Source organism: Scyliorhinus torazame, chromosome 14, assembly GCF_047496885.1.
Source record: "Scyliorhinus torazame isolate Kashiwa2021f chromosome 14, sScyTor2.1, whole genome shotgun sequence".
Lineage (NCBI taxonomy): Eukaryota > Metazoa > Chordata > Chondrichthyes > Carcharhiniformes > Scyliorhinidae > Scyliorhinus > Scyliorhinus torazame.
In genome coordinates this window covers 157,614,514-157,639,245 of record NC_092720.1, presented here as the reverse complement: position 1 = coordinate 157,639,245, position 24,732 = coordinate 157,614,514, and the positions used below count along the sequence as shown (strand labels likewise).

The following is a 24,732-nucleotide window of genomic DNA, read 5'->3' as shown; positions in this document are numbered from 1 at the left end:
ACCTTCTTATAGCACTGGGAGCCAGTCCTTCTGGTGACACTCCCCCAATTGACGGCCGCTGCCATTTACTCCCAGGAGGCACTGGCTACCCTGTTGCTGATCCTCTGAGACCCTCGGGAGAACAGGGCGTTTCATCTGACCACTACCGTGTCCAACTGTCGGGGCAGGTTTGCATCCCCAAATCATATGACTGGTGTCCTTGGTGGCATGCCTGGTGGGGTTGGCTGTGCAGGAGTGGTTTAAGTGATGTCACGATAGTGACATTTAAGGGGCATCTTGACAAATAAATGAATATGATGGGAATAGAGGGATACGGACCCAAGAAGTGTGGAAGATTGTAGTTTAGTCGGGCAGCATGGTCGGCACGGGCGTGGAGGGCCGAAGGGCCTGTTCCTGTGCTGTACTTTTCTTTGTTCTTTGTTTTTGTTCTCCCTTCTTAGCAGGGGGCTTGCGAGCGCAGTCCCGGCGAATCAATCAGCAGGACAGTCATTTGCGGCTTGAAGCTCGTTTTATAGTGGTGATGGCCATGCCAGGCCGAGTGTCGGGAAGCTTGCAGCAGTTCCCGCTCGCTACCACATAGAAACCTTTCCATTAAATTGTGCCTATTATTTGTTATTGTCAGCTGTGGCTTAGTTAGCACTCTCGTCTTTGAGTCAGAATGTTGTGGGTTCAAGTCTCATTCCAGAGTCTTGACCTCTGAGGCTGATATTCCCGTGCAGCACTGAGAGAGTGCTGTACTGTCAGAGGGACCATCTTTCTGCTTTCTCACGTGATTGTAAAAGATCCCATGACACGACATTGTATAAGAAGCAGGGGAGTTATTGCTGATGTTCTGGTTAATATGTCTCTTACAATCAATATAATAAAAACAGGATCTGGTCATTATCATCTTGGGGCTTGTGGGACCTTGCTGTGCTCAAATGGATTCTCACATTCTGATATTACTACAGTGTCTGCACTTCAAAATGCATGTCAATATTTTTGGATGCCCTCTTTGAAAGTTGATATAAAAATGCAAGTCTTTCTTATGGAAATATTTCCTGTGAACTTGAAATTAGTCAAATGAAAAGCCATTATACAGTGACATTGACACAGAACACTTACTGTAGGCTTGAGTGTTTCAGTGAATAGAAATACTCGACTGACGAATCAGGTAGTTTTGGTTAAGTTTAAAAATATGAATTTAGTGTGCATTCGAAATCTATACAGAAGAATGATAAAACTACAAAAAAAAACCACAATATTCAGCTTTCACCAAACAATGAATGAACCAGAATAGCAAAACATTTTCAAAATGTCTCAAGATCTTTCCCAGAACATGAAATGAATCTTGGAAGGTGAACAAATTTCACCGTTATTACATAGAGGTATGATGGGCTGAGGGAACTCAGGTCTGTAGGGACTCAACCCCATTCACTCACCACATTCAGGATAGCAGTCCTCCCAGACAGTAGAGTACAAACATTACCCATGATATTAGTCAAACACCGTCACCTGAAGAGGATCTGTCTATAATTCACATGACCAACTAAAGCTGGGTCTGATTCTAGCTCTGAGAGCAGGCTCACTTTACTGACACACACTCACATCAAGGGAAAATCGCACAGAATACTTAGTGCGGAGGGGGGTCAAAGGATATGGGGGGAAAGTGGGATTAGGCTATTAAGTTGGATTATCAGCCATGATCATAATGAATGGGGAGCAGGCTCAAAGGGCCGAATGGCCTCCTCCTATTTTTATGTTTCTCGACCTACCTGCAGCCTTCAACACGCAGGACACACTATCCTCCTTCACTCTGTCCTCCATCATCCAGCTGTGTTGTATTTCCATTTTTATCTATCGAATCTTAGCCAGAAAACCATCATCAGTAGCACTCCTTTTACTCATGGAATGTTAGTCTTTGGAGGTCCCTAAAGATCTATCCTTGCCCCCTTCTATTTCTCTTATATAAGCTAACTTTCATCAATATCATACTAAAACATATTAGGTTGCACATGTCTGTCACAATACTCAACTCTATCTCACCACCACCTCTATGGGACTCCGTCAACGTCTTTCATTGTCACACTACAAACCTGACATCCAATATTAGATGAGTAAATATTTCTTCCAACTAAGTACAGGAAAGACTGAGGTCCTTGTATTTGGCCCTGACAACAAACTTCATTCCATGAGTTTCCATCCCTGGCAAATGTCTTCGGCTGAGTAAGACCGTTTGCAACCATAATGCGGTGTTTGGGCCACATAAACACACAATCACTAACTCAGCCTTCTTCTACCTGGGTAACTACTCAACTTTGACTCTGCCTCACCGTATCTATTTTGAAACCCTCATCCATGTCTTTGTTACTGATATTGCTTTGGAATGGTCAAGTCTCCGAGTCAGCTTCCCATCCTCCACCTTTCATACATGTCCTCATTTCAAATTCTGCTGCATGTATCTTAACTCCCTCCAAAGTTCATTTACCCATCACCCCTCTGCTTACTTACCTTTCTAGCACCTGGCCTAACAACTCGCCCCTCCCCTACCTCTGACATCTCCTCCAACTCTATGTACCTTTGAGATCTCTGCTCTCTTCCTATTCTGGCCACAATTCACAATTTTATCCACAATTTCACCTTTGAAGCTGTGCTTTAAGTTCGCTTGGTCCTAAACTCGAGGTTTTCGTCCTGAACCTCTCCATTTTGCTACCCCTTTTTAATGCCATGAGATGTTTATGGTCACTGTCTGTGCGGAGTCTGCACATCCTCCCCGTGTGTGCGTGGGTTTGCTCCGGGTGCTCCGGTTTCCTCCCACAGTCCAAAGATGTGCAGGTTAGGTGGATTGGCCATGCTAAATTGCGCTTAGTGTCCAAAATTGCCCTTAGTGTTGGGTGAAGGTGTTGACCTTGGGTAGGGTGCTCTTTCCAAGAGCCAGTGGAGACTCGGTGGGCCGAATGGCCTCCTTCTGCACTGTAAATTCTATGATAATCTATGATTTTAACTCCTAGATCCACATAATCCTAGAGTTGAGGGGGTTGGATTACGAGGAGAGTTTGAGTACACTGGGACTGTACGCGTTGGAATTTAGAAGGATGCGGGGCGATCTTATAGAAACATATAAAATTATGAAGGGAATAGATAGGATAGATGTGGGGAGGTTGTTTCCACTGGTGGGTGAAAGCAGAACTAGGGGGCATAGCCTCAAAATAAGAGTAAATCAATTTAGGACTGAGCTTCGGAGGAAGTTGTTCACCCAAAGGGTTGTGAATCTATGGAATTCCCTGCCCAGTGAAGCAGTTGAAGCTTCTTCATTAAATGTTTTCAAGATAAAGATAGATAGCTTTTGAAGAATAAAGGAATAAAGGGTTATTGTGTTCGGGTGGAAAAGTGGAGCTGAGTCCACAAAAGATCAGCCATGATCTCATTGAATGGCGGAGCAGGCTCGAGGGGCCAGATGGCCTACTCCTGCTCCTAGTTCTTATGAATGAATATTTGCTGTGGCCACCTATGATTGCACACTTTAATTAACTTCATCCTCATGTGCAGCAAATATAAAAGATTTGTCATCTCCTGAAGCGGAAAGGCATGCAGTTGATACATCCAGAAGAAACTGAATCCTATTCTTAACATGATGCCTGATGGCATTGCAACTGTGTGAGGCAGATTTGATGGGGCACCTAGTCTTTCCCTGTCCAAATATATTTTTACATTCATATGATGGGAGAGAAATATTAACTACAGTGGAAGAAGAATAAATCCATCCTGCTGCTAGCTATTACTGTAATCCTGACCTCTGCATAGTAATAAGTTGAAATATATTATATAATTACTCTTTGACTCCTTAACGTCTTTTACTTTAATGCATTCTGTTAACTTTGTTGAAGGTACTGCTTCCATTGTGTTAGTTTCTTGCATTATGCCACAGTACTGGATTATTCTAATCATATCAGTGGTTGTATTAGGTTTGCTTTATTATGCCTGGATATATAGACTATTATTATCGTGGAATTACCATATCATACACCAGAATTCGATATTTTCAACACAGACTCATGTTTCTGCCCAAATATCTAGCGAAAACAATTTGGATGCCCTCTTTTTGACAGGTTCTCAACTTTTCTCTTTCTGACTTCGCCCCAAATAGTGTTGTTTTTATCCCCCATTCTTTTCTCTAATCTTCCCTCAACTTAGCTGCAGAGGGTTATCTCATTGTTTATGGGCATACGTCTAAAACTTAGTGGACTGCACTGTTCTCCTGTCTACTCTTTTGATAAAGATAGCAAACAGTGGAAAATATCTGTAGAAATTCCTATTCACGTACAGATTTTACAATGTAAGACCTCCCATCAACATTTTTTGAGTGGGAAATTAAAACCTGCAGCAGCCAATTTAAGGTCGAAATTTTTGGTTGCAAGCCAAGGGTTTTTTCCTTCAAAATGGTTTATTTTCATTCATGCCCATTCAGGTTTGCTTACTGAATGAAGATAGATTACTAAAAAAGGCACTAGCCCTGGAAAGACTGGAGATAGCAGGCTGAATGACGTTAGCAACGCTGGATGAGGAGAAAGATTATGGACTAGATTATGGATAAAGGCGATTACAATGGGATGAGAGAAGAACTAGCTAAGGTAGACTGGGAGCAAAGACTTCATGGTGAAGCAGTTGAGGAACAGTGGAGAACCTTCCAAGTGATCTTTCACAGTGTTCAGAAAAGGTTCATACCGACAAAAAAGAAAGACGGTAGAAAGGGGAAAAATCGACCGTGGATATCTAAGGAGGTGAGGGAGAGTATCAAATTGAAGGAAAAAACATACAAAGTGGCAAAAATTAGTGGGAGACTAGAGGACTGGGAAGTCTTTAGGGGACAACAGAAAGCTACTAAAAAAGCTATAAAGAAGAGTAAGGTAGATTATGAAAGTAAACTGGCTCAGAACATAAAAGCAGATAGTAAAAGCTTCTACAAATATATAAGACAAAAAAGAGTGGCTAAGGTAAATATTGGTCCTTTGGAAGATGAGAAGGGAGATTTAATAATAGGAGACGGGGAAATGGCTGAGGAGCTGAACAGGTTTTTTGGGTCAGTCTTCACAGTGGAGGACACAAATAACATGCCAGTGACTGATGGAAATAAAGATATGATAGGTGAGGACCTTGAGATGATTGTAATCACTAAGGAGGCAGTATTGGGCAAGCTAATGGGGCTAAAGGTAGACAAGTCTCCTGGCCCTGATGGGATGCATCCCAGAGTGTTAAAAGAGATGGCTAGGGAAATTGTAAACACACTAGTGATAATTTATCAAAATTCACTAGGCTCTGGGGTGGTCCCAGAGGATTGGAAAGTAGCAAACGTGACACCACTGTTTAAAAAAGGAGGTCGGCAGAAAGCGGGTAATTATAGGCCGGTAAGCTTAACTTCGGTAGTAGGGAAAATGCTGGAATCTATCATTAAGGAGGAAATAGCGGGGCACCTGGAGGGAAATTGTCCCATTGGGCAGACGCACCATGGGTTCACAAAGGGTAGGTCGTGTCTGACTAATTTGGTAGAATTTTTTGAGGACGTTACCAGTGCAGTAGATAACGGGGAGCCAATAGATGTGGTATATCTGGATTTCCAGAAAGCTTTTGACAAGGTGCCACACAAAAGGTTGCTGCATAAACTAAAGATGCATGGCATTGAGGGTAAAGTGGTAGCATGGGTAGAGGATTGGTTAACTAACAGAAAGCAGAGAGTGGGGATAAATGGGTGTTTCTCTGGTTGGCAACCTGTAACTAGTGGGGTCCCTCAAGGATCAGTGTTGGGCCCGCAGTTGTTCACAATTTACATAGACGATTTGGAGTTGGGGACCAAGTGCAATGTGTCAAAGTTTGCAGACGACACTAAGATGAGTGGTAAAGCAAAAAGGGCAGAGGATACCGGAAGTCTGCAGAAGGATTTGGATAGGTTAGGTGAATGGGTTAGGGTCTGGCAGATGGAATTCAATGTTGCCAAGTGTGAGGCTATCCATTTTGGGAGGAATAACAGCAGAATGGATTATTATTTAAACGGTAAGATGTTAAAACATGCTGCTGTGCAGAGGGACCTGGGTGTGCTGGTGCATGAGTCGCAAAAAGTTGGTGTGCAGGTGCAACAGGTGATTAAGAAGGCTAATCGAGTTTTGTCTTTCATTGCTAGAGGGATGGAGTTCAAGACTAGGGAGGTTATGCTGCAATTGTATAGGGTGTTGGTGAGGCCGCATCTGGAGTATTGTATTCAGTTTTGGTCTCCTTACCTGAGAAAGGACATATTGGCACTGGAGGGAGTGCAGAGGAGATTCACTAGGTTGATCCCAGAGTTGAGGGGATTAGATTATGACGAGAGGTTGAGTAGACTGGGACTGTACTCATTGGAGTTTAGAAGGATGTGGGGGGATCTTATTGAAACATATAAAATTATGAAGGGAATAGATAGGATAGATGCAGGCAGGTTGTTTCCACTGGTCGGGGAAAGCAGAACTAGGGGGCATAGCCTCAAAATAAGGGGAAGTAGATTTAGGACGGAGTGTAGGAGGAACTTCTTCACCCAAAGGGATGTGAATCTCTGGAATTCCTTGCCCAGTGAAGCAGTTGAGGCTCCTTCTTTAAACGTTTTTAAGAAAAAGATAGATACCTTTCTAAAGAATAAAGGGATTCGGGGATATGGTGTACGGGCCGGAGAGTGGAGCTGAGTCCACAAAGATCAGCCATGATCTCATTAAATGGCGGAGCAGGCTCGAGGGGCCAGGTGGCCTACTCCTGTTCCTCCTTCTTATGACTAGATTAAAGCTCTGCAGATAAGGTTATGCAATGTTTCTTATACCAAGTAGTTGCCACAAAGTGCTCCACAATCACTGTTACTCTGTTACTGCTGCTGCATTCATGCAGCCTTCCTGCCCTTTGCTAGTCTTACATGATCATTCTCTGTTTTTGTACAAATACAAGCTGCAGCATACAACTTAAATGTTTTCACATGAAAGTCTTAGGGCCTTCATCTGGCCAAATGTTCCTAATACAACCTAACTGCATGATGCTGATTCATTTTTTGACATACAGGATTGGTGCTTTTATCACTGTGAGGTAATTTTCTGGTGTGGAGCCGTGCTACTGGTGAACATCGTGACGGAGAGAGAGCGCTGCAGCCTTGTGACTTCAGTTTACTGCCATGAGCCTCTTGCTCCTGAAACACTGAGCCATGAGCAAAACTTCATAAAATTGTTGTCTTCCAACCAGAACATCACCAGACTATCACACGGGTATGGAGAGCAAGCAGTAAAGTGGGATTAAGTTGGTGGCCCATGGGGAAAAACATTGTCATGGATTTGAAGGGTCATTAACCTGTTTCTGTACCTCAACACTTTACATGATCACTGCAGATGTTGGAAATATTTTAATAGAAAATATATAAAACGTTTCTTGAACTGGAAGTTTGTATTTTAAAAAGTTCAAATAGAATATATTTATCATTGTGTTCCTTTTAAATTTTTGTATTTTTACTATGTGCAGATTACACTATCTTGTAACATATCCATTTGATAATGAGAGTAGACTAAAATTTCACTCTGGAGGACTGCTTAGGATCTTAATTCTCAATATGGATAGACAGTATTTAATTCATATTCTGTAGTGTAAAAGTTGTAGAACATGTTATGTATAGAAAATGTAAAATCCACATTAGTTATGGAGTGCCGGCTGGACGACACGGTGGTTAGGATTGCTGCCTCACAGCTCCAGGGTCCCAGGCTTAATTCCGGCCTCGGGTGACTTCCTTCGAGTGCTCCGGTTTCCTCCCACTGTTCAAAGATGTGCAGGTTAGGTGGATTGGCCACGCTAAGTTGCCCCTTAGTTAGGTCGGGTTACTGGGGTTACAGGGATAGGGTGGAAGCCTGGGCTTAAGTGGGGTGCTCTTTCCAAGGGCTGGTGCAGACCCGATGGGCCAAATGGCCTCCTTCTGCACTGTAAATTCAATAATTCTATACTACAAACAGTTTATATCAAAGTTGCTTTAGTTTGGCTGCCAATTCCAATGGTCAGAGATTACTCCAAACTTCAGTGACAAAGGATGGAACCTGTAATCATAGAATCCCTGAGTGCAGAAGGAGCCCATTTGGCCTATCAAGTCTGAACTGACCCTCCAATAGAGCACTCCACCTAAGTCCATTCCCTCGCCCAACCCACCCTACCTTTGTCATCCAGACTTGAAATTTTAGCTCTATTCTATTTCCACAGATGCTGTCAGACCTGTTGAGATTGTCCAGCATTTTCTGTTTTTGTTTAAGATTTCAGCATCTGCAGTAATTTTCTTTTATCACATCTGAAAGGTTTCTCCCCTGTGTGAATCCCCTACGGAGCAGGAGATTCGATGACTGGGAGAAAGATTTGTCACATTCCTCACCTCTGCAGGGTTTCTCCCCTGTGTGAACCCTCTGCTGTTGTAGAAGACACCATGACTGCAAGAATGCTTTGTTACAGACCTCATATTTGAATGGCCTCTCTCCCGTGTGACTGTATTGATGAGCACCCAATGTTGGTGATTGTGGAATGTTTAATTCCTTGTATTAGTGGTGGGACAGTGTGTTAGGTCAGGAGATCTTATGAGCCTGTGGAGCCTTCCTCACACACCTCAGACTTGAACAACCTCTCACCTGACGGCATCATAGAATTTACAGTGCAGAAGGAGGCCATTTGGCCCATCGCGTCTGCACCAGCCCTTGGAAAGAGCACCCCACTTAAGCCCAGGCTTCCACCCTATCCCTGTAATCCCAGTAAACCGTCCTAACTAAGGGGAAACTTAGCGTGGCCAATCTACCTAACCTGCACAGGAGGCAGGGGTTCCGTCACTACACCAGTATTTATTTGCAATAACTATATACAAGAGCAGCTCCAAGCAGTGCTGCTAGCATTCCAGTCAACTTAAGACTGCCTCACAAAGCCTACACAGGTACTTATATGGGCCCCCTCAATGAGCTATCATTGACGGAGCTCATACTCCAATTGGCCAACCAATAATGCCAATTGGAGGTCATTACACTGCACATCTTTGAACAGTGGGAGGAAACCGGAGCACCCGGAGGAAACCCACGCAGACACGGGGAGAATGTGCAAACTCCACACAGTCACCCGAGGCCGGAATTAAGCCTGGGACCCTGGAGCTGTGAGGCAGCAATCCTAACCACCGTGCCGCCCAGCCGGCTCTCCATAACTAATGTGGATTTTGCATTTTCTATATATAACATGTTCTACAACTTTTACACCACATAATATGAATTAAATACTGTCTGTCCATATTGAGAATTAAGATCCTGAACAGTCCTCCAGAGTGAAGTATTAGTCTACTCTCATTATCAAATGGATATGTTACAAGATAGTGTAATCTGCAGATAGTAAAAATACAAAAATTTAAAAGGCACACAATGATAAATATATTCTATTTGAACTTTTTTTGAATACAAACTTCCAGTTCAAGAAACGTTTTATATATTCTCTATTAAAATATTTCCAACATCTGCAGTGATCATGTAAAGTGTTGAGGTACAGAAACAGATTAATGACCCTTCAAATCCATGACAATGTTTTTCCCCATGGGCCACCTAGCTTAATCCCACTTTACTGCTTGCTCTCCATTACTGTGTGATAGTCTGGTGATGTTCTGGTTGGAAGACAACAATTTTATAAAGTTTTGCTCGCATCAGTATTTCATGAGGCTCAATGAATGACTGAAGCTCTCACCACACTTGGGGCCCACTCGTACTTCTTCCCAGTTTCACTCTGATCTATCACCCACAGCCTTCTGATAGGTTGTGTTTGATGAACGGTTCCACACTACTGACCAGTTTCAGATCTAATGATATGTCAAAGCTCCCCTAACCCGACTGATTTCCAGATGATGGTTTAACTGCCCAACCATCTCTCTGTTGAGCAATGCTGCGAAGAGACTGGATATCTTCCCTCAGTTGTGTAGCTGTTCCCTGGGTGATGATCAGGATCCATCTGTGGTGTCTTTCCTCTCTGTATTCTCTGCTGTAGTACGATGCAATCCTTAGGTAAAACAGAAAAAGGAAACTCCTTTGCTGATGGGACTGACTCCTCAGTTAGAGACTGTTCCACAGTGAGTGTCAATCTGTTATTCTCCTGTGTGGGGATCAGATACAAGTCCTTTCTTTTTCCTCACTTGACTGTCACAAACCCTCTGTTTCCAGCAGGGACACTGGATAGTGACCAAGAGTGGCTACTTTCTTTCCTCCACTAAGGCCCCCCATCTTCCGAGGCACTTTGAGGGCAATGGAAAAGAGTCAGGTGGAGTGTAAAATGGGCTATCGATTCAAGATGAGCTTGTGTTGCACTGGCAAAGATCCGTTAACCCTTTGAGTATGTATTTAATGTCAAAAATACTCAGGAATAATAGTAATTCAGTGGATTCATTTAATATAATACAACAGGTGACCCCTGGACAGGGCCTGTAAGATATCAAATCCTGTGGCATCTGCTCACACAGTGAGCCCCACCACACTCCCTGAGTCACCAAGTCACTCTTCCAGGAATAAAGATACTCTATGATCACTGGGTCAGTCTCCCCGCTTCAGATCTCTCTCTCGCTCTCCTGTGTCCCTCTCCCCCGTCTCTCTCTTTCTTTATCTCCTAGGTATGTCTCTCTCTCCTGTGTCCCTTTCTCCTGTCCATGTGTTGATCCCACTACTGCACGTCATCACTGCCTTGGATGCTGTGGGTCTATCTTTTCTGATCTGCTGTCAAACACATCCGAGCCTACATATCCCACACTGATGTCAGTTTGAAAGCCTCCGAGGATGAAGAATGGTATTCCTCCACTAGAAATCTGTCAAACATTTACCAGGGGAACTGAGACAGCAACTGCAATAAGTGAGGTTTTATTCAGATGGGACAATGACAAGTTTAAATCCCCACCTGAGCTGCTGTCAAAGTCGCCTCCGTTTCCCCGGTCAGTTTCCCAAACTTCAGGAAGCTCCTGTTCCTGCAGAAATATTTGGATTGTCTGTGAGAGACGTCAATCAGAGAGCCCACCCACTCTGCCCATTCTCTCCTCTTCCTCTACCACAGCTGCTTCACTTCCTGTAGGGACTCCAAACCAAGTCAGGAGATGGTGAGTGAAGGAGCAGAATTTAGAAGAATTACATTGCACAATATCCACACTAATGTTCAGGCAGTCTGACTATCCTGTGGGCAATCAGGTGTGCAAATGACCCTTATGCTGTGTGAGAAGATCCAGCTCAGAGACCTGTTTACTCGGTGCTTTGTGCTGAGCTGTTTGATTGGCTGTGTGTTGGATATTGAGTGTTTATTGGAAGCATTTCCCTTCTGATTTACAGACTGTGTTTTGTTGATGGGTCATTCCTGAATATAAGAAGGTGAGGTGTAATTATCTGCGAGGGGCAGAGACAGATTTATTGAAATGTCAATTAATGTCCTTAAAGATTTTACCTGAAAGCCTCGGCCTTCCCAGAAGCCTGGGCTTGGATTTGATAGTTTTGCCCAATGCTCTGTTTGAGAGCTGAATTTGGGATGTGCAGTCTGAGTGAGTGCAGTGTATCTAATTTCCCAGGATAAACCAGAACCCTTCAATCAGCTACACTGAAGCAATATTTTCCTTAGCTTACAGCACTTCCAGCTCAGTGTGTTTCTTCAAATAATTTGGGAAAACAAGGAGGGACATTTCAAAATATCCATCAAATTAAATATTTCCTGATTATTTTTTATATTAAACACAAACTCTGAGGGTAAAACTGATTTTTGCCAGCGCAACTGGAGCTCATTGTGAATTGAGTGCTCGTTTTACACTTCACGTGACTGTCTTTTCCATTATTTGCACTGTGCCTGTTAAGATTGTGTCTGAGCGGTGTAAACAAAGTAACCGCGTTGTCAGCTCTTGGTCACTATCCTCTGTTCCAGCTGGAAACAGAGTGTATTTGACAATCATGTGTATTGCGTTATTTATCTGTTGTAGCAATATTTTGAGAAATCCTGGTTTAACATATAGGCAGGTGGTGTGTTTGCAAAAGGTGCAATTAAGATGTTGTAAATGTGGGATAATCATTGATTATATCCATTTAATTGTTTATCTATATAGAGTGAATAAACTTTTGTTTATATGAAGAAGGTTCCCTGGGGTTTCATTCATTGAGGGGTTCTATTTAGCCCTTGTAAGACTGTAACAAAGTGGGATAGAATTGATCTAACTAATGGGAGGAGCCAGGTGTGTAGCATGCATTTTAGCTTTTTTGCCAAAGACGGAAGGAATTGCAGCTTGTGTCTGAAAGGGTCGCTCTGCTGCTGAAAGCAAATCTCTACACAGAGGACAGCAAGTATCTCATTGACAAGTGACTTTTGACCAAAGCCAAGTGGCTTTGCTTCATTGGAGATAGAGAAGTTATAAGTTAAAGCGTTTCCCTTTATCTTAAGAATTGTTTAACTGTTAATTGTTAGCTATTTTCTGTTGTGTTAATGTAGTTGGTCCTGTTGTAAGTATAAAGTTTATCTTATTAGAAAAGTTCCCTATTTGTCAGTGGAATTATCCCTGGGGTGAAGAATTCTCTCCTCAAAGTTTACAAATTGCAAAATTGTTGGTGTTTCTAGTCCAGTTTCCTAATATACATTTGGATCTGAAAACATCGAGGACAAAGAAAGAACTTATATCTGATCCCTACACAGGGGAATAGTAGACAGACGCTCACTGTGGAACAGTCTCTAACTGAGGATTCAGCCCCTTCAGTAAAGCAGGAGAGTGAGTTGGTAGAAATAATGCTTCTGTTTCCTGTTTTACAGAAGGATAGCATTGTACTACAGCAGAGAATATAGAGAAGATAGACACCGCCGGTGGATCCTGACCATCACCGAGGAACAACTGCACAACTGTGGGAAGACATCCAGTTATTTCACAACATTGCTCAACACCGAGAAGGTTGGGCAGTGAAACCATCATCTGGAAATCGGTCGGATCTGGGGAGCTTTGACATATCATCAGATCTGAAACTGGTCAGTGGTGTGGAACCTTCCATCAGAACCAACTTTTCCGAAGGTTCGGCTGTGAGTGATCAGCCAGGGTGAGGTTGGGAAGAAGTGTGAGTGGATTCAAGTGTGGTGAGATCTTCAATCATTCATCGAGCCTCATGAACCACTGACTCATTCCTACAGGAGGGAGGCTTTTCAAGTTTGAGGTGTGTCGGGGACTCCACAAGTTCATGAGATCTTCTAAGGTGCATTTGTTCCTTGTACTATTAGTACAAGGGCATCCTCATGGAAGAGAAACGATTCAAGTGTCACATTTGTGATAAAGGTTTTGTGAATTCTACAAAGCTTCTGAGGCACCGTATGATTCACACAGGGGAGAAACCATTCAGGTGTGATGTTTGTGAGAAGTCCTTCTCACAATTTTCGACCCTCCGTCAACACCAGCAGGTTCACACAGGGGAAAAACCCTTCACGTGTGAGGTGTGTAACAAATCATTCTCAGTGTCATCGACCCTCCGTCAACACAAACACACTCACACAGGGGAAAAGCCCTTCATGTGCAAAATATGCAATAAATCGTTTTCGTGGTCATCACACCTCCGTCGGCACCAACGCATTCACACAGGTGAGAAAGCCTTCACGTGTGAGGTATGTGACAAATCATTCACACGGTCATCAAGCCTCAGTGGACACAAACGTCTTCACACTGGGGAGAAACCCTTCACATGCGAGGTCTGTGACAAATCATTCTCGCAGTTATCAAGCCTCCAGAGACACCGACATACTCATACAGTGGAGAAACCTTTCCCGTGCAAGGTACGTGACAAATTATTCTCGGACTCATTAGCTTCTTGTGTAAAGCGGCATATTCACATGCACAGTATGTGACAAATCATTCCCTGAGTCACCTTGCCTCTGCGTAGAGCAACGCATTCACACAGGAGACAAACCATTCTCGGACTCATCAGCTTCTTGTGTACACCAACAGATTCACATGTGCTGTATGTATGTAACAAATCATTCTCTGGCTAATCAGCCCTCTGCACACACTGGTGAGGAACCATTCATATTGAGGTGTGCGGCAAAGCATTCGCAGTTAGCAGACCTCCACAGACATCAGCACGTTCACACTGCAGCTCACCTGCTCCCCTTACACTGAGGATTGTCTGTGTTGTTTACACTCCAGTGCTCACAGAGGAGAACTGTCTGTCTCAGCAGTGTCTATCCAACTTCCCACAGTTCAATTATTTCAGGAAGGTTAATTTAACCTTTGAACAAATCGCCAAACTTCACCAAAAGAAGGCATCAATATGTATTGAAGCACCTGCTAATGCAGAGGTTTCCATGTGACAGACAAGTAGACAAGAGGGCAATATCAGAATATCAAATATATATATGTTAATTTTTGAAACTTTCAATCCTTTTTGGGTTGAAAATACAAAAAGATCATTATGTTGTATTTCCTAATTTCATGAGATTTTGTAAAATGAGGTTTGCTTGGAGATGGCTCTGACTTTGTCATGAGATTGATCTCTAATTGGAAGTCCCTCTGGGTGCAGGCTGAAAACTGTCTCCGGCACTCAGATAATGTGTCATTTTCATTTCTTTAGGTAAATCTGGCCTGTAACACCCAGGAGCACTCGTTGACTGAAGGGCGGATTCAGTACATCAAGGAGCTGACGGAACAGGAGGAGTTCACAAGGAAGCTGTTATGCCTTTCCCACCCCAGGATAACCAGTGGTGGCTCAGATATGGGGATGAGGGAAGGTGATGTCAGCAGCTGAGTGTTTAAGCCATCAGGAAGAGAGTTAATTATGTGACAAACGATAATAATTGTGATTTTCCTCCTCTGACAGATACACAGGTGTCTGTGAGCGCATCGGATGGTGATGGAGGAAAGTTGACAGCAGTGTCCGAAATTCCTCAAAGTGCTGATGAAGGGACGGAGGTGAATACCTCACAGCAATGTGGCATGGCAGCTGAAGTGGAGGAGGGAGAGGAGTGTCAGGAGGGTAAGATGTCTAATTTGGAGGGTAATGTTGGTGAGTTCAAGTTAAATATTGTGGCTTGTGTGAAGAAGGAAGCCTGTGATGCTCTGGCTGCTGTGCTGGAGAGGGGACGCTTGGAACCTTCCAGAGGTGAGGAACTTGCGGCATTGGAAGCAAAAGCTCCGCTGTCTCCACGAGTGCACGGACAGCATCAGGCCTTTACTGCTGATGAAGAAAATAGAGATGATCTAAAACCACTTGAGTGCTTACATCAGGAACAGGCTCAAAGTACAGTGAGTTATCGGGCCATTTCTAACTTGCCTCAGCAAACTTTGACTGGATTTAAGACGGATGTTAGCCAGAATCTGCAAAGAAACAATGATGTTCTTCAGCATCATCTACAAAGAAACAATGAGATTCTTCAGCTGCATCTACAAAGAAATAATGAGATTCTTCAGCAGCATTTACAAAGAAACAATGAGATTGTTCAGCAACTTCTACAAAGAAACAATGAGATTTTTCAGCAGCGGAATGTGATTCATTGTCGACTTCTGCAAAGACGCAATGAAACTTTGAATGAAATGAGGCAGATTCTGTCTCAGATTGTAGTGTTGTCCTTCAGAATCAATGAGAAAGGGGGATGAATCTCAAGATAGTTCAGAGAATTATTTGAGTACTGGTGAAGAAAGTCAGGCTATTGGAGGTTCTGGATGTTTTGAATTCATTTCATTTTTTCATTTTGTTTAATGGGAGAAGTTTTCCCTGACTCTTCTAACGGCAAAAGTAAAGAAAATAAAATTTGAGATGGGGATTGGCTGCTCTTTCCTGAGCTCTGGCACTACTCCTCCTTTCTTTTGTCCTTATGCGCAACCTGTAATTATTTGATCCGATGTGTATAATCTGTGCCATGTTTTGGAAGATCCTGGTTAATATTTTAACAGCAGGGCGCTGAATTAAGTCAAAGTCTGTATGAGACGATCAGAGATGGCTGAGGTGGGGCTTAGTTCACAGTGGTCATGATGAGCTTTGACGGTGCCAAGGTGATGCTCTCCTTTGTGAGCAGGATTACGGACGATGATCCAGCTCCCAGTCACAGATTATTGGTTGATGAATTGTGAGATATGCTATAGAAAATGGATGAAGCGGAGAAGAGAACCTGCCATTCGAGATGGTGGTTTACTCTTTAACCTCGCAGCATGATCTCCAAGGATCGAAGGTATGCCGAACATCCTGCTTGAGTTGGGGAAGCAGGGTCAGACGAGGAGTGTTCCGATTCAGTCATCCGAGAAGAGCTGTGGTGAGATTCCCAGCTAATTTTGTGAACTAGCCTCCATGCTTTCAGAGTCTTGAGTTTGGTGATGCACATTTCATCCAGTCTTCGAGGCCTGGAGTCAGATGGAGATTCTGACCACTGGTCTTCTGTTATCTTGCATTTGGTGTCTGTCAAGAAGAGTTGGAGGTGGCTGGAAGCAACGGGTTTTTACCACCTGCCAGGCCCAGGTTCCTGCTCATCTCAGCTCCGGGACAACATGGTAGAGGTGCAGAGACTTTGGTGAAACTCTGGATGAATCTTGAACGTTCCTCAATGAACCGGTCGTGGCATCGGCCTTGTCTTACTCCAGAGATGGCGGATTATCCTGAAGTTCATCATTAATCCTGAACTTTTTGTTCCGTTGTGATTTTACTCTTGATTATTTTTTAATCATAGAATTTACAGTGCAGAAGGAGGCCATTCGGCCCATCGAGTCTGCACCGGCTCTTGGAAAGAGCACCCTATCCAAGGTCAACACCTCCACCCTATCCCCATAACCCAGTAACCCCACCCAACACTAAGGGCAATTTTGGCCACTAAGGGCAATTTATCGTGGCCAATCCACCTAACCTATTATGTGATGTTGCCTTTCATGCTGATAAGGGAATATGATGAGCCAGAAGCCTTTTTTGTCTGTTATCCTGCAAATTCAGGTCATTATCTTTTTATCTTGTTTCCTTACTTATATTATTCCACCAGTGTGATCCAGCGGTGGCTGGGGGTGGGCCTTGGTTAATGGCCAGGGGTCTCCTTTCGGGGAGTGTGCCGAGTGAGTTCTATGTCTTGAGTGTTGTGTGCTATTTACTTGTTTTTTTTCTTATGTGCTAGAATCCTTGCATTTACACAGGGGTATGTTTTTGTGGTACAATTTGCTTTATTTACGGAGTAGCGCCACAGCAGGTGTTGGATGCATAATTAGAAGTAGAGGTAGCTGGTATCATAGAATTTACAGCGCAGAAGGAGGCCATTCGGCCCATCGAGTCTGCACCGGCTCTTGGAGAGAGCACCCTTCCCAAGGTCAACACCTCCACCCCATCCCCATAACCCAGTAACCCCACCCAACACTAAGGGCAATTTTGGACACTAAGGGCAATTTATCATGGCCAATCCACCTAACCTGCACATCTTTGGACTGTGGGAGGAAACCGGAGCACCCGGAGGAAACCCACGCACACACAGGGAGGATGTGTAGACTCCGCACAGACAGTGAACCAAGCCGGAATCGAACCTGGGACCCTGGAGCTGTGAAGCAGTTGTGCTATCCACAATGCTACCGTGCTGCCCCAAAGGTATGGCCTTATGTCATCATTTTGTGTGAGGAAATTCCTCCATTTGAACTAGTGGTGTCGCAACTTTTGTTCTGTATTTTTCTCTTGTTAGTCTGGGGTTAAGGAATCTGCGCTTATCCTATGATGGTACATACAGACTAGGTATCCTGGAGTGGACTGGATTTATTTTCCTTGTTGTTGGTGCCTCTGGCATTGTGGGAGTATGTTGGTGCCTTCGGCATTGTGGGAGTGTCAGGATGTATGTTTTGATGCACGCCCGGGCACGGTTGTATAATCCTTGAGTTTCGAGTATCCCTGGACTGGTTTTCTAGCGTTACTTGACTGTGTTGGGCATGTCAGGAATTGCGTTTCTATTTGTTCTCAAAGTGTATTTTCTTGCTGTTGCTCCCTTGGTGTCAAGGGGTAAACTGCATTATAAGAGTGAGGTTAGTGTCCTTGAGCTTTTACGTCTGTTCCAGGGTCTTGTGGGGCCTAGTCTGATTAAACTGAATGGGTTAGTTCAGCAGCATAGGTGGTTATCCAGGTTGGATGGGGAGCACACTAGGCGGAGGAGTTGATCGCCTACCCCGTCATGCCTCTGCCCCCCCCCCCCCCTTCTTTTTTGGGGGGCTTCAGGTCTGCTCTCCTGAGAACTGGTCCAAAGAACAAAGAATAGTACAGCACAGGAACAGGCCCTTAGGCCCTCCAAGGCTGCGCCGACCATGCAGCCCGTCTAACTTGAAACCTTCTACACTTTCGGGGCCGTATCCCCCTGTTCCTATTCTATTTATATATTTGTCAAGATGCCCCTTATCGCACCTGCTTCCACCATCTTCTCTGGATGCGAGTTCCAGGCATCCACCACCCTCTATGTAAAAAAGACTTCCCCCACACATTTCCTCTAAACTTTGCCCCTCACACCTTAAACCTATGTCCCCATGTAATTGACTCTCCCACCCTGAGAAAAAGCGTCTGATTATCCATGCCCCTCATAATCTTTTAGACTTCCATCAGGTCGCCCCTCAACCTCCGTCGTTCCAGTGAGAACAAACCAAATTTCTCCAACCTCTCCTCATAGCAAATGCCCTCCATACCATGCAACATCCTGGTAAACCTCTTCTGCCCCCTCTCCAAAGCCCCACAACCTTCTGGTAGTGTGGCAACCAGAATTGAACACTATACTCCCAAGTGTGGCCTGACTAAGGTTCTATACAGCTGCAGCATGATTTACCAATTTTTATACTCAATGCCTGAGCCGAAGAAGGCTTCTTTACTATCTTCTCCACCTGTGTTGCCACTTTGTGACCTGTGGCCCTGTACACCCAGATCCCTCTACCTATCAGTACTCTTAAATGTTCTGCCATTTACTGTAAATTTGCCACCCGTATTCGTTCTTCTAAAATACATTATCCCATGTTTGTCCGGATTAAACTCTCATCTGACATCTCTCCGCCCAAGTCCCCAACCGATCTGTGTCTTCTGACAGTTCTCATCACTATCTGCAATTCCACCAACTTTTGTGTAGTCAGCAAACTTACGAATCAGACCAGTTACATTTTCCTCCAAATGATTTATATATACTTCAAACAGCAAAGTTCCCAGCACTGATCCCTACGAAACACCACTATTCACAGCCCTCCAATTAGAAAAGCATCCTTCTGCTGCTGCCCTCTGTCTTTACGACCGAGCCAGTTCGATATCCATCTTGCCCGCTCACCTCTGATCCTGTGAGACTTCCTGGGTTGTGATATCCTGTTGTCTGCAGTTCCTGATTGCAAGTTTCTAGGCTTAAGTTCTAGTATTGGTTGGGTCCTTCTTCAATTGGATGTCAGGCTGGGCTCATTCCTCCCTCCATATGGTTTTGTCTGGAGCCTCTAGGGCTGATTTTCCTCTGGGCTCCCCATGAGGGTGGGATCTGTGATGATATGTTGTTTCAGCTATTCCTGAGGCTCCTTTCTTTTTGAATTCTTCTCTTTGTATCTGGGCAAATTAGCTGTTTGACTTAGAACATAGAAAAATACAGCAGAGAACAGGCCCTTCGGCCCACGATGTTGTGCTGAATCTTTGTCCTAGATTAATCATAGATTATCATTGAATTTACAGTGCAGAAGGAGGCCATTCGGCCCATTGAGTCTGCACCGGCTCTTGGAAAGAGCACCCTACCCAAAGTCAACACCTCCACCCAACACTAAGGGCAATTTTGGACACTAAGGGCAATTTATCATGGCCAATCCACCTAACCTGCACATCTTTGGACTGTGGGAGGAAACCGGAGCACCCGGAGGAAACCCACGCAGACACGGGGAGGATGTGCAGACTCCGCACAGACATTGACCCAAGCCGGAATCGAACCTGGGACCCTGGAGCTGTGAAGCAATTGTGCTATCCACAATGCTACCGTGCTGCCCTTAAGAACAAATTAATCGACACTATATAATTTTACCGTAATCCATGTACCTATCCAATAGCTGCTTGAAGGTCCCTAATGTTTCCGACTCAACTACTTCCACAGGCAGTGCATTCCATGCCCCCACTACTCTCTGGGTAAAGAACCTACCTCTGACATCCCCCCTATATCTTCCACCATTCACCTTAAATTTATCTCCCCTTGTAATGGTTTGTTCCACCCGGGGAAAAAGTCTCTGACTGTCTACTCTAACTATTCCCCTGATCATCTTATAAACCTCGATCAAGTCGCCCCTCATCCTTCTCCGTTCAAATGGAAAAGGCCTAGCACCCTCAACCTTTCCTCGTAAGACCTACTCTCTATTCCAGGCAACATCCTGGTAAATCTCCTTTGCACCTTTTCCAAAGCTTCTAATCCTTCCTAAAATGAGGCGACCAGAACTGTACACAGTACTCCAAATGTGGCCTTACCAAAGTTTTGTACAGCTGCATCATCACCTCACGGCTCTTAAATTCAATCCCTCTGTTAATGAACGCTAGCACACCATAGGCCTTCTTCATAGCTCTATCCACTTGAGTGGCAACTTTCAAAGATGTATGAACATAGACCCCAAGATCTCTTTGCTCCTCCACATTGCCAAGAACTCTACCATTAACCCTGTATTCCGCATTCATATTTGTCCTTCCAAAATGGACAACCTCACACTTTCAGGATTAAACTCCACCTGCCACTTCTGAGCCAAGCTCTGCATCCTATCTATGTCTCTTTGCAGCCGACAACAGCCCTCCTCACTATTCACAACTCCACCAATCTTCGTATAGTCTGCAGCTTTACTGACCCACCCTTCAACTCCCTCATCCAAGTCATTAATGAAAATCACAAACAGCAGAGGACCCAGAACTGATCCCTGCGGTACGCCACTGGTAACTGGGATCCAGGCTGAATATTTGCCATCCACCACCACTCTCTGACGTCTATTGGTTAGCCAGTTCGTTATCCAACTGGCCAAATTTCCCACTATTCCATGCCTCCTTACTTTCTGCAGAAGCCGACCATGGGGAACCTTGTCAAATGCCTTACTAAAATCCATGTACACTACATCCACTGCTTTACCTTCATCCACATGCTTGGTCACCTCCTCAAAGAATTCAATAAGACTTGTTAGGCAAGACCTACCCCTCACAAATCCGTGCTGACTATCCCTAATCAAGCAGTGTCTTTCCAGATGCTCAGAAATCCTATCCTTCAGTACCCTTTCCATGACTTTGCCTACCGCCGAAGTAAGACTAACTGGCCTGTAATTCCCAGGGTTATCCCTAGTCCCTTTTTTGAACAGGGGCACAACATTCGCCACTCTCCAATCCCCTGGTACCACCCCTGTTGACAGTGAGGACGAAAAGATCATTGCCAACAGCTCTGCAATGTTATCTCTTGCTTCCCATAGAATCCTTGGATATATCCCGTCAGGCCCGGGGGACTTGTCTATCCTCAAGTTTTTCAAAATGCCCAACACATCTTCCGTCGTAACAAGTATTTCCTCGAGCTTACCAGTCTGTTTCACACTGTCCTCTCCAACAATATAGCCCCTCTCAGTTGTAAATACAGAACAAAAGTACTCGTTCAAGACCTCTTCTATCTCTTCAGACTCAATACAAAATCTCCTGCTACTGTCCTTGATCGGACCTACCCTCGCTCTAGTCATTCTCATATTTCTCACATGTGTGTAAAAGGCTTTGGGGTTTTCCTTGATCCTACCTGCCAAAGATTGTTCATGCCCTCTCTTAGCTCTCCTAATCCCTTTCTTCAGTTCCCTCCTGGCTATCTTGTATCCCTCCAACGCCCTGTCTGAACCTTGTTTCCTCAGCCTTACATAAGTCTCCTTTTTCCTCTTAACAAGACATTCAACCTCTCTTGTCAACCATGGTTCCCTCACTCGACCATCTCTTCCCTGCCTGACAGGGACATACATATCAAGGACACGTATACCTGTTCCTTGAACAAGTTCCACATTTCACTTGTGTCCTTCCCTGACAGCCTATGTTCCCAACTTATGCACTTCAATTCTTGTCTGACAACATCGTATTTACCCTTCCCCCAATTGTAAACATTGCCCTCTTGCACGCACCTATCCCTCTCCATTACTAAAGTGAAAGTCACAGAATTGGTGTAGTTCATCGGGTCCACTTTTCTTCAGGAGTGGAGGTGGGAGGGGGGGGGGGGGGGGGTGGGGGGGAGTCGGTGGAGATCGTATCTCTCTCCAAGATATTCCGTTGGTGGGGGGCTTGAAAACTTTTTAACTTATTGATAGGGACTAGCAGTGATAAATTATTCATATTTTCCAGTGGGCATTATGGTCTGCTTGCTGCTTTTGAAAGGTTTGGAAAGGTGCAGAGTCTGTTACGTCATGAGGCTCAGTCTGTGTTTAACTCCTTGGATCATTGGCTTTCTACTTTCTCTGTGTCCATGTCATTGGCTCTTTTTTGTGTAAAGGTGGTCAGGGCAGTGGCTGTTCTGTGCTTCTGAGGAGAGTGCGGATTCATTTTTTTTTGGTGTTGAGAGAGGAAAATCTGTCCCCCGTTATTCCCCCCCCCTGTTTTTGTGGGGGGCGTTTGGTCAGCTCCTCTCCTCATGGTCAAGGCATTTTCAGGGATTATAGTGAACTTGGTTCTATGAGCTCTGTTTTCTCTGCACTCTTCTGGCGGAACTGCATTACTGTGCTCCTGTTATCCTACTGTGTTGTTATTTGGTCATTCCTTATGTGTATATGAGGGTGTACTTCATAACAATGTATCTTATTTTGATGGCTGCATCCTGGGGTGTTACCCTGGGGTGTTCCTGGGGTGTCTTCTGGTGTTTTATGCCCTGAATGAATATTTTTTACCCACGAGGGATCCGTTTTATGGCGTGACTCTGACTTTGTTTCCCATGAAAGGAAGTACACCAAGGTGCCGTGAGTTTGTGGTCTTATTATCCTGAACACTCCCCCGCGCTCTTGTTATCCTTTCAATATCCGTACGAAAGGAGGTGCTGACGACAAGGACAAGGATTCCGATATCTGACCCAATCATAGAACTGAGAAGGAATCGGTTGGTGAGAATACTAGAGGAAAGTTTCAAAAATAATCCTAAAGTTTGGTATGTCTTTCTACTATCTGGGAAAACCCATTTTAAAGTAAGTTGGTAAGAATGTTTTGGCTGGATATCAGAATTTGTTCAACAGTGGAAGACGGTCAAGGCAAAGAAATCCTACAAGGTGTTGGTACAAATCCCTGGACTGGATTCACTGTTAAAGGTGGAGCGGATGCATAGAAAAAGTGTCATTTATATAATCTGGACTGGATTCCAGAATGCAAACCACTAAGTAAAAGTATTTTTTATAATCTTTATTGTCACAAGTAGTACATTAACACTGCAATAAAGTTACTATGAAAAGCCCCAAGTTGCCATATTCCTGTGCCTGTTCGGGTACACTAAGGGAGAATTCAGAATGTCCAATCCACCTAAGTCTTGGACTTGTGGGAGGAAACTGGAGCACACGGAGGAAACCCACGCAGACACAGTGAGAACGTGCAGACTCCGCACAGACAGTGACCCAAGCGGGAATCGAATCTGCGACCCTGGCGCTGTGAAGCAACAATGCTAACCACTGTGAGAGAAGATTTTAAAAGCATATTTCAGAAGTTGAGTTTGGAAACTCTCATAGCAATCTGTGGGAGATTCTAAGGAAAAATCCACAGACAGTAGCTCCATGTGTTAACGAGACCATCGTCGCTTCAAACTTACTTTGAAGGAGTATTGTAATTATATTCATTTTTCATGTTTATTTTTTTTTCTTGTTAAAACTAATTATCGGTCCTGTGTCTCTGTTCCTCCACGTTTGATTTTTAACAAGTATCATCGATGGTCTTTTGTGCCAGGGCTCATTCTGGGACCTTCCGATCCAGTTATAACTTTAATTGGGATTGTAACATGTTGTTTAAGGGTGAGAGGTCTTGAAAACCAACATGTGGGTAGATAATGTTTCCTTGTGGAGAGGAAAGGTACCCTTATGTTTGTTGTCCCTAGACATCTTTGTGGCAACTAAACTGCCCATTGGGAAAAGTAAGATGTCCTTTGAGATTACGAAAGGTAGGCAATGAATGTGTGGGGAAAGTGCCATTGGAACAGAGAGCTCACTGAAACTCAAACAGTTGCCTGAACTGCCCAAGGAATCTGTAAAAATCCTGCCTTTAATTCTTGGAATAAACTATTTGGAATGTTAAAATTATTGCCATTCCCTATGTTTGTTCACATAAACCTCAGGAACTGTCTGATTTCACAACTGTTCATTATCACAGTCGGGTTCCTGCAATTTCAGTTTGATTCACAGCTCCAAGTGGCTCTGGACACTTTGAACAGGGACTATGAATTTCTTTGTTTTTCTAGGAGCTGAATGAAAACATTGCTGCTCCATAGGATAATGGAATTGAAGGAATGTAAATGTAATTTTTTTAAAATAAAAATGTTGCTCAAAAGATAAAGTCTGCAATTAATATTGGAAACTGCCTTTTATTAAACCTCGTAAGAAGTCTTACAACACCAAGTTAAAAGGCCAACAGGTTTGTTTCGAATCACTAGCTTTCAGAGCACAGCTCCTTCCTCGGGTGAATCACCTGAGGAAGGAGCTGTGAAAAGCTAGTGATTCGAAACAAACCTGTTTGACTTTTAACCTGCTGTAAAATTTATTACTGTGCTCACCCCAGTACAAGGCTGGCATCTCCACATCATTATTAAACCCCAG

General features: G+C 44.0%; 1 protein-coding gene and 1 long non-coding RNA gene across 3 annotated transcripts in view; one reads left to right on the top strand and one right to left on the bottom strand.

The window, feature by feature from the left end:
• LOC140390108 (uncharacterized) overlaps nt 1-11,055 on the bottom strand; it is a 35,467-nt gene extending 24,412 nt beyond the window's left edge. For both annotated transcript variants that reach the window (XR_011934559.1, XR_011934558.1), the window contains exon 1: nt 10,918-11,055. This is a non-coding gene — a long non-coding RNA (uncharacterized lncRNA). The remainder of the gene's footprint in view (nt 1-10,917) is intronic.
• Nucleotides 1-22,146, top strand: part of LOC140389061 (uncharacterized) — an 81,237-nt gene extending 59,091 nt beyond the window's left edge. Inside the window, exons 5-8 of the mRNA XM_072473223.1 lie at nt 12,793-12,928; nt 13,249-13,794; nt 14,589-14,745; nt 14,835-22,146. Of these exons, the coding sequence (XP_072329324.1) occupies nt 12,793-12,928; nt 13,249-13,794; nt 14,589-14,745; nt 14,835-15,610 (1,615 nt within the window). The 3' untranslated portion in view covers nt 15,611-22,146. The remainder of the gene's footprint in view (nt 1-12,792; nt 12,929-13,248; nt 13,795-14,588; nt 14,746-14,834) is intronic.
• Nucleotides 22,147-24,732: the final 2,586 nt, after the last annotated feature.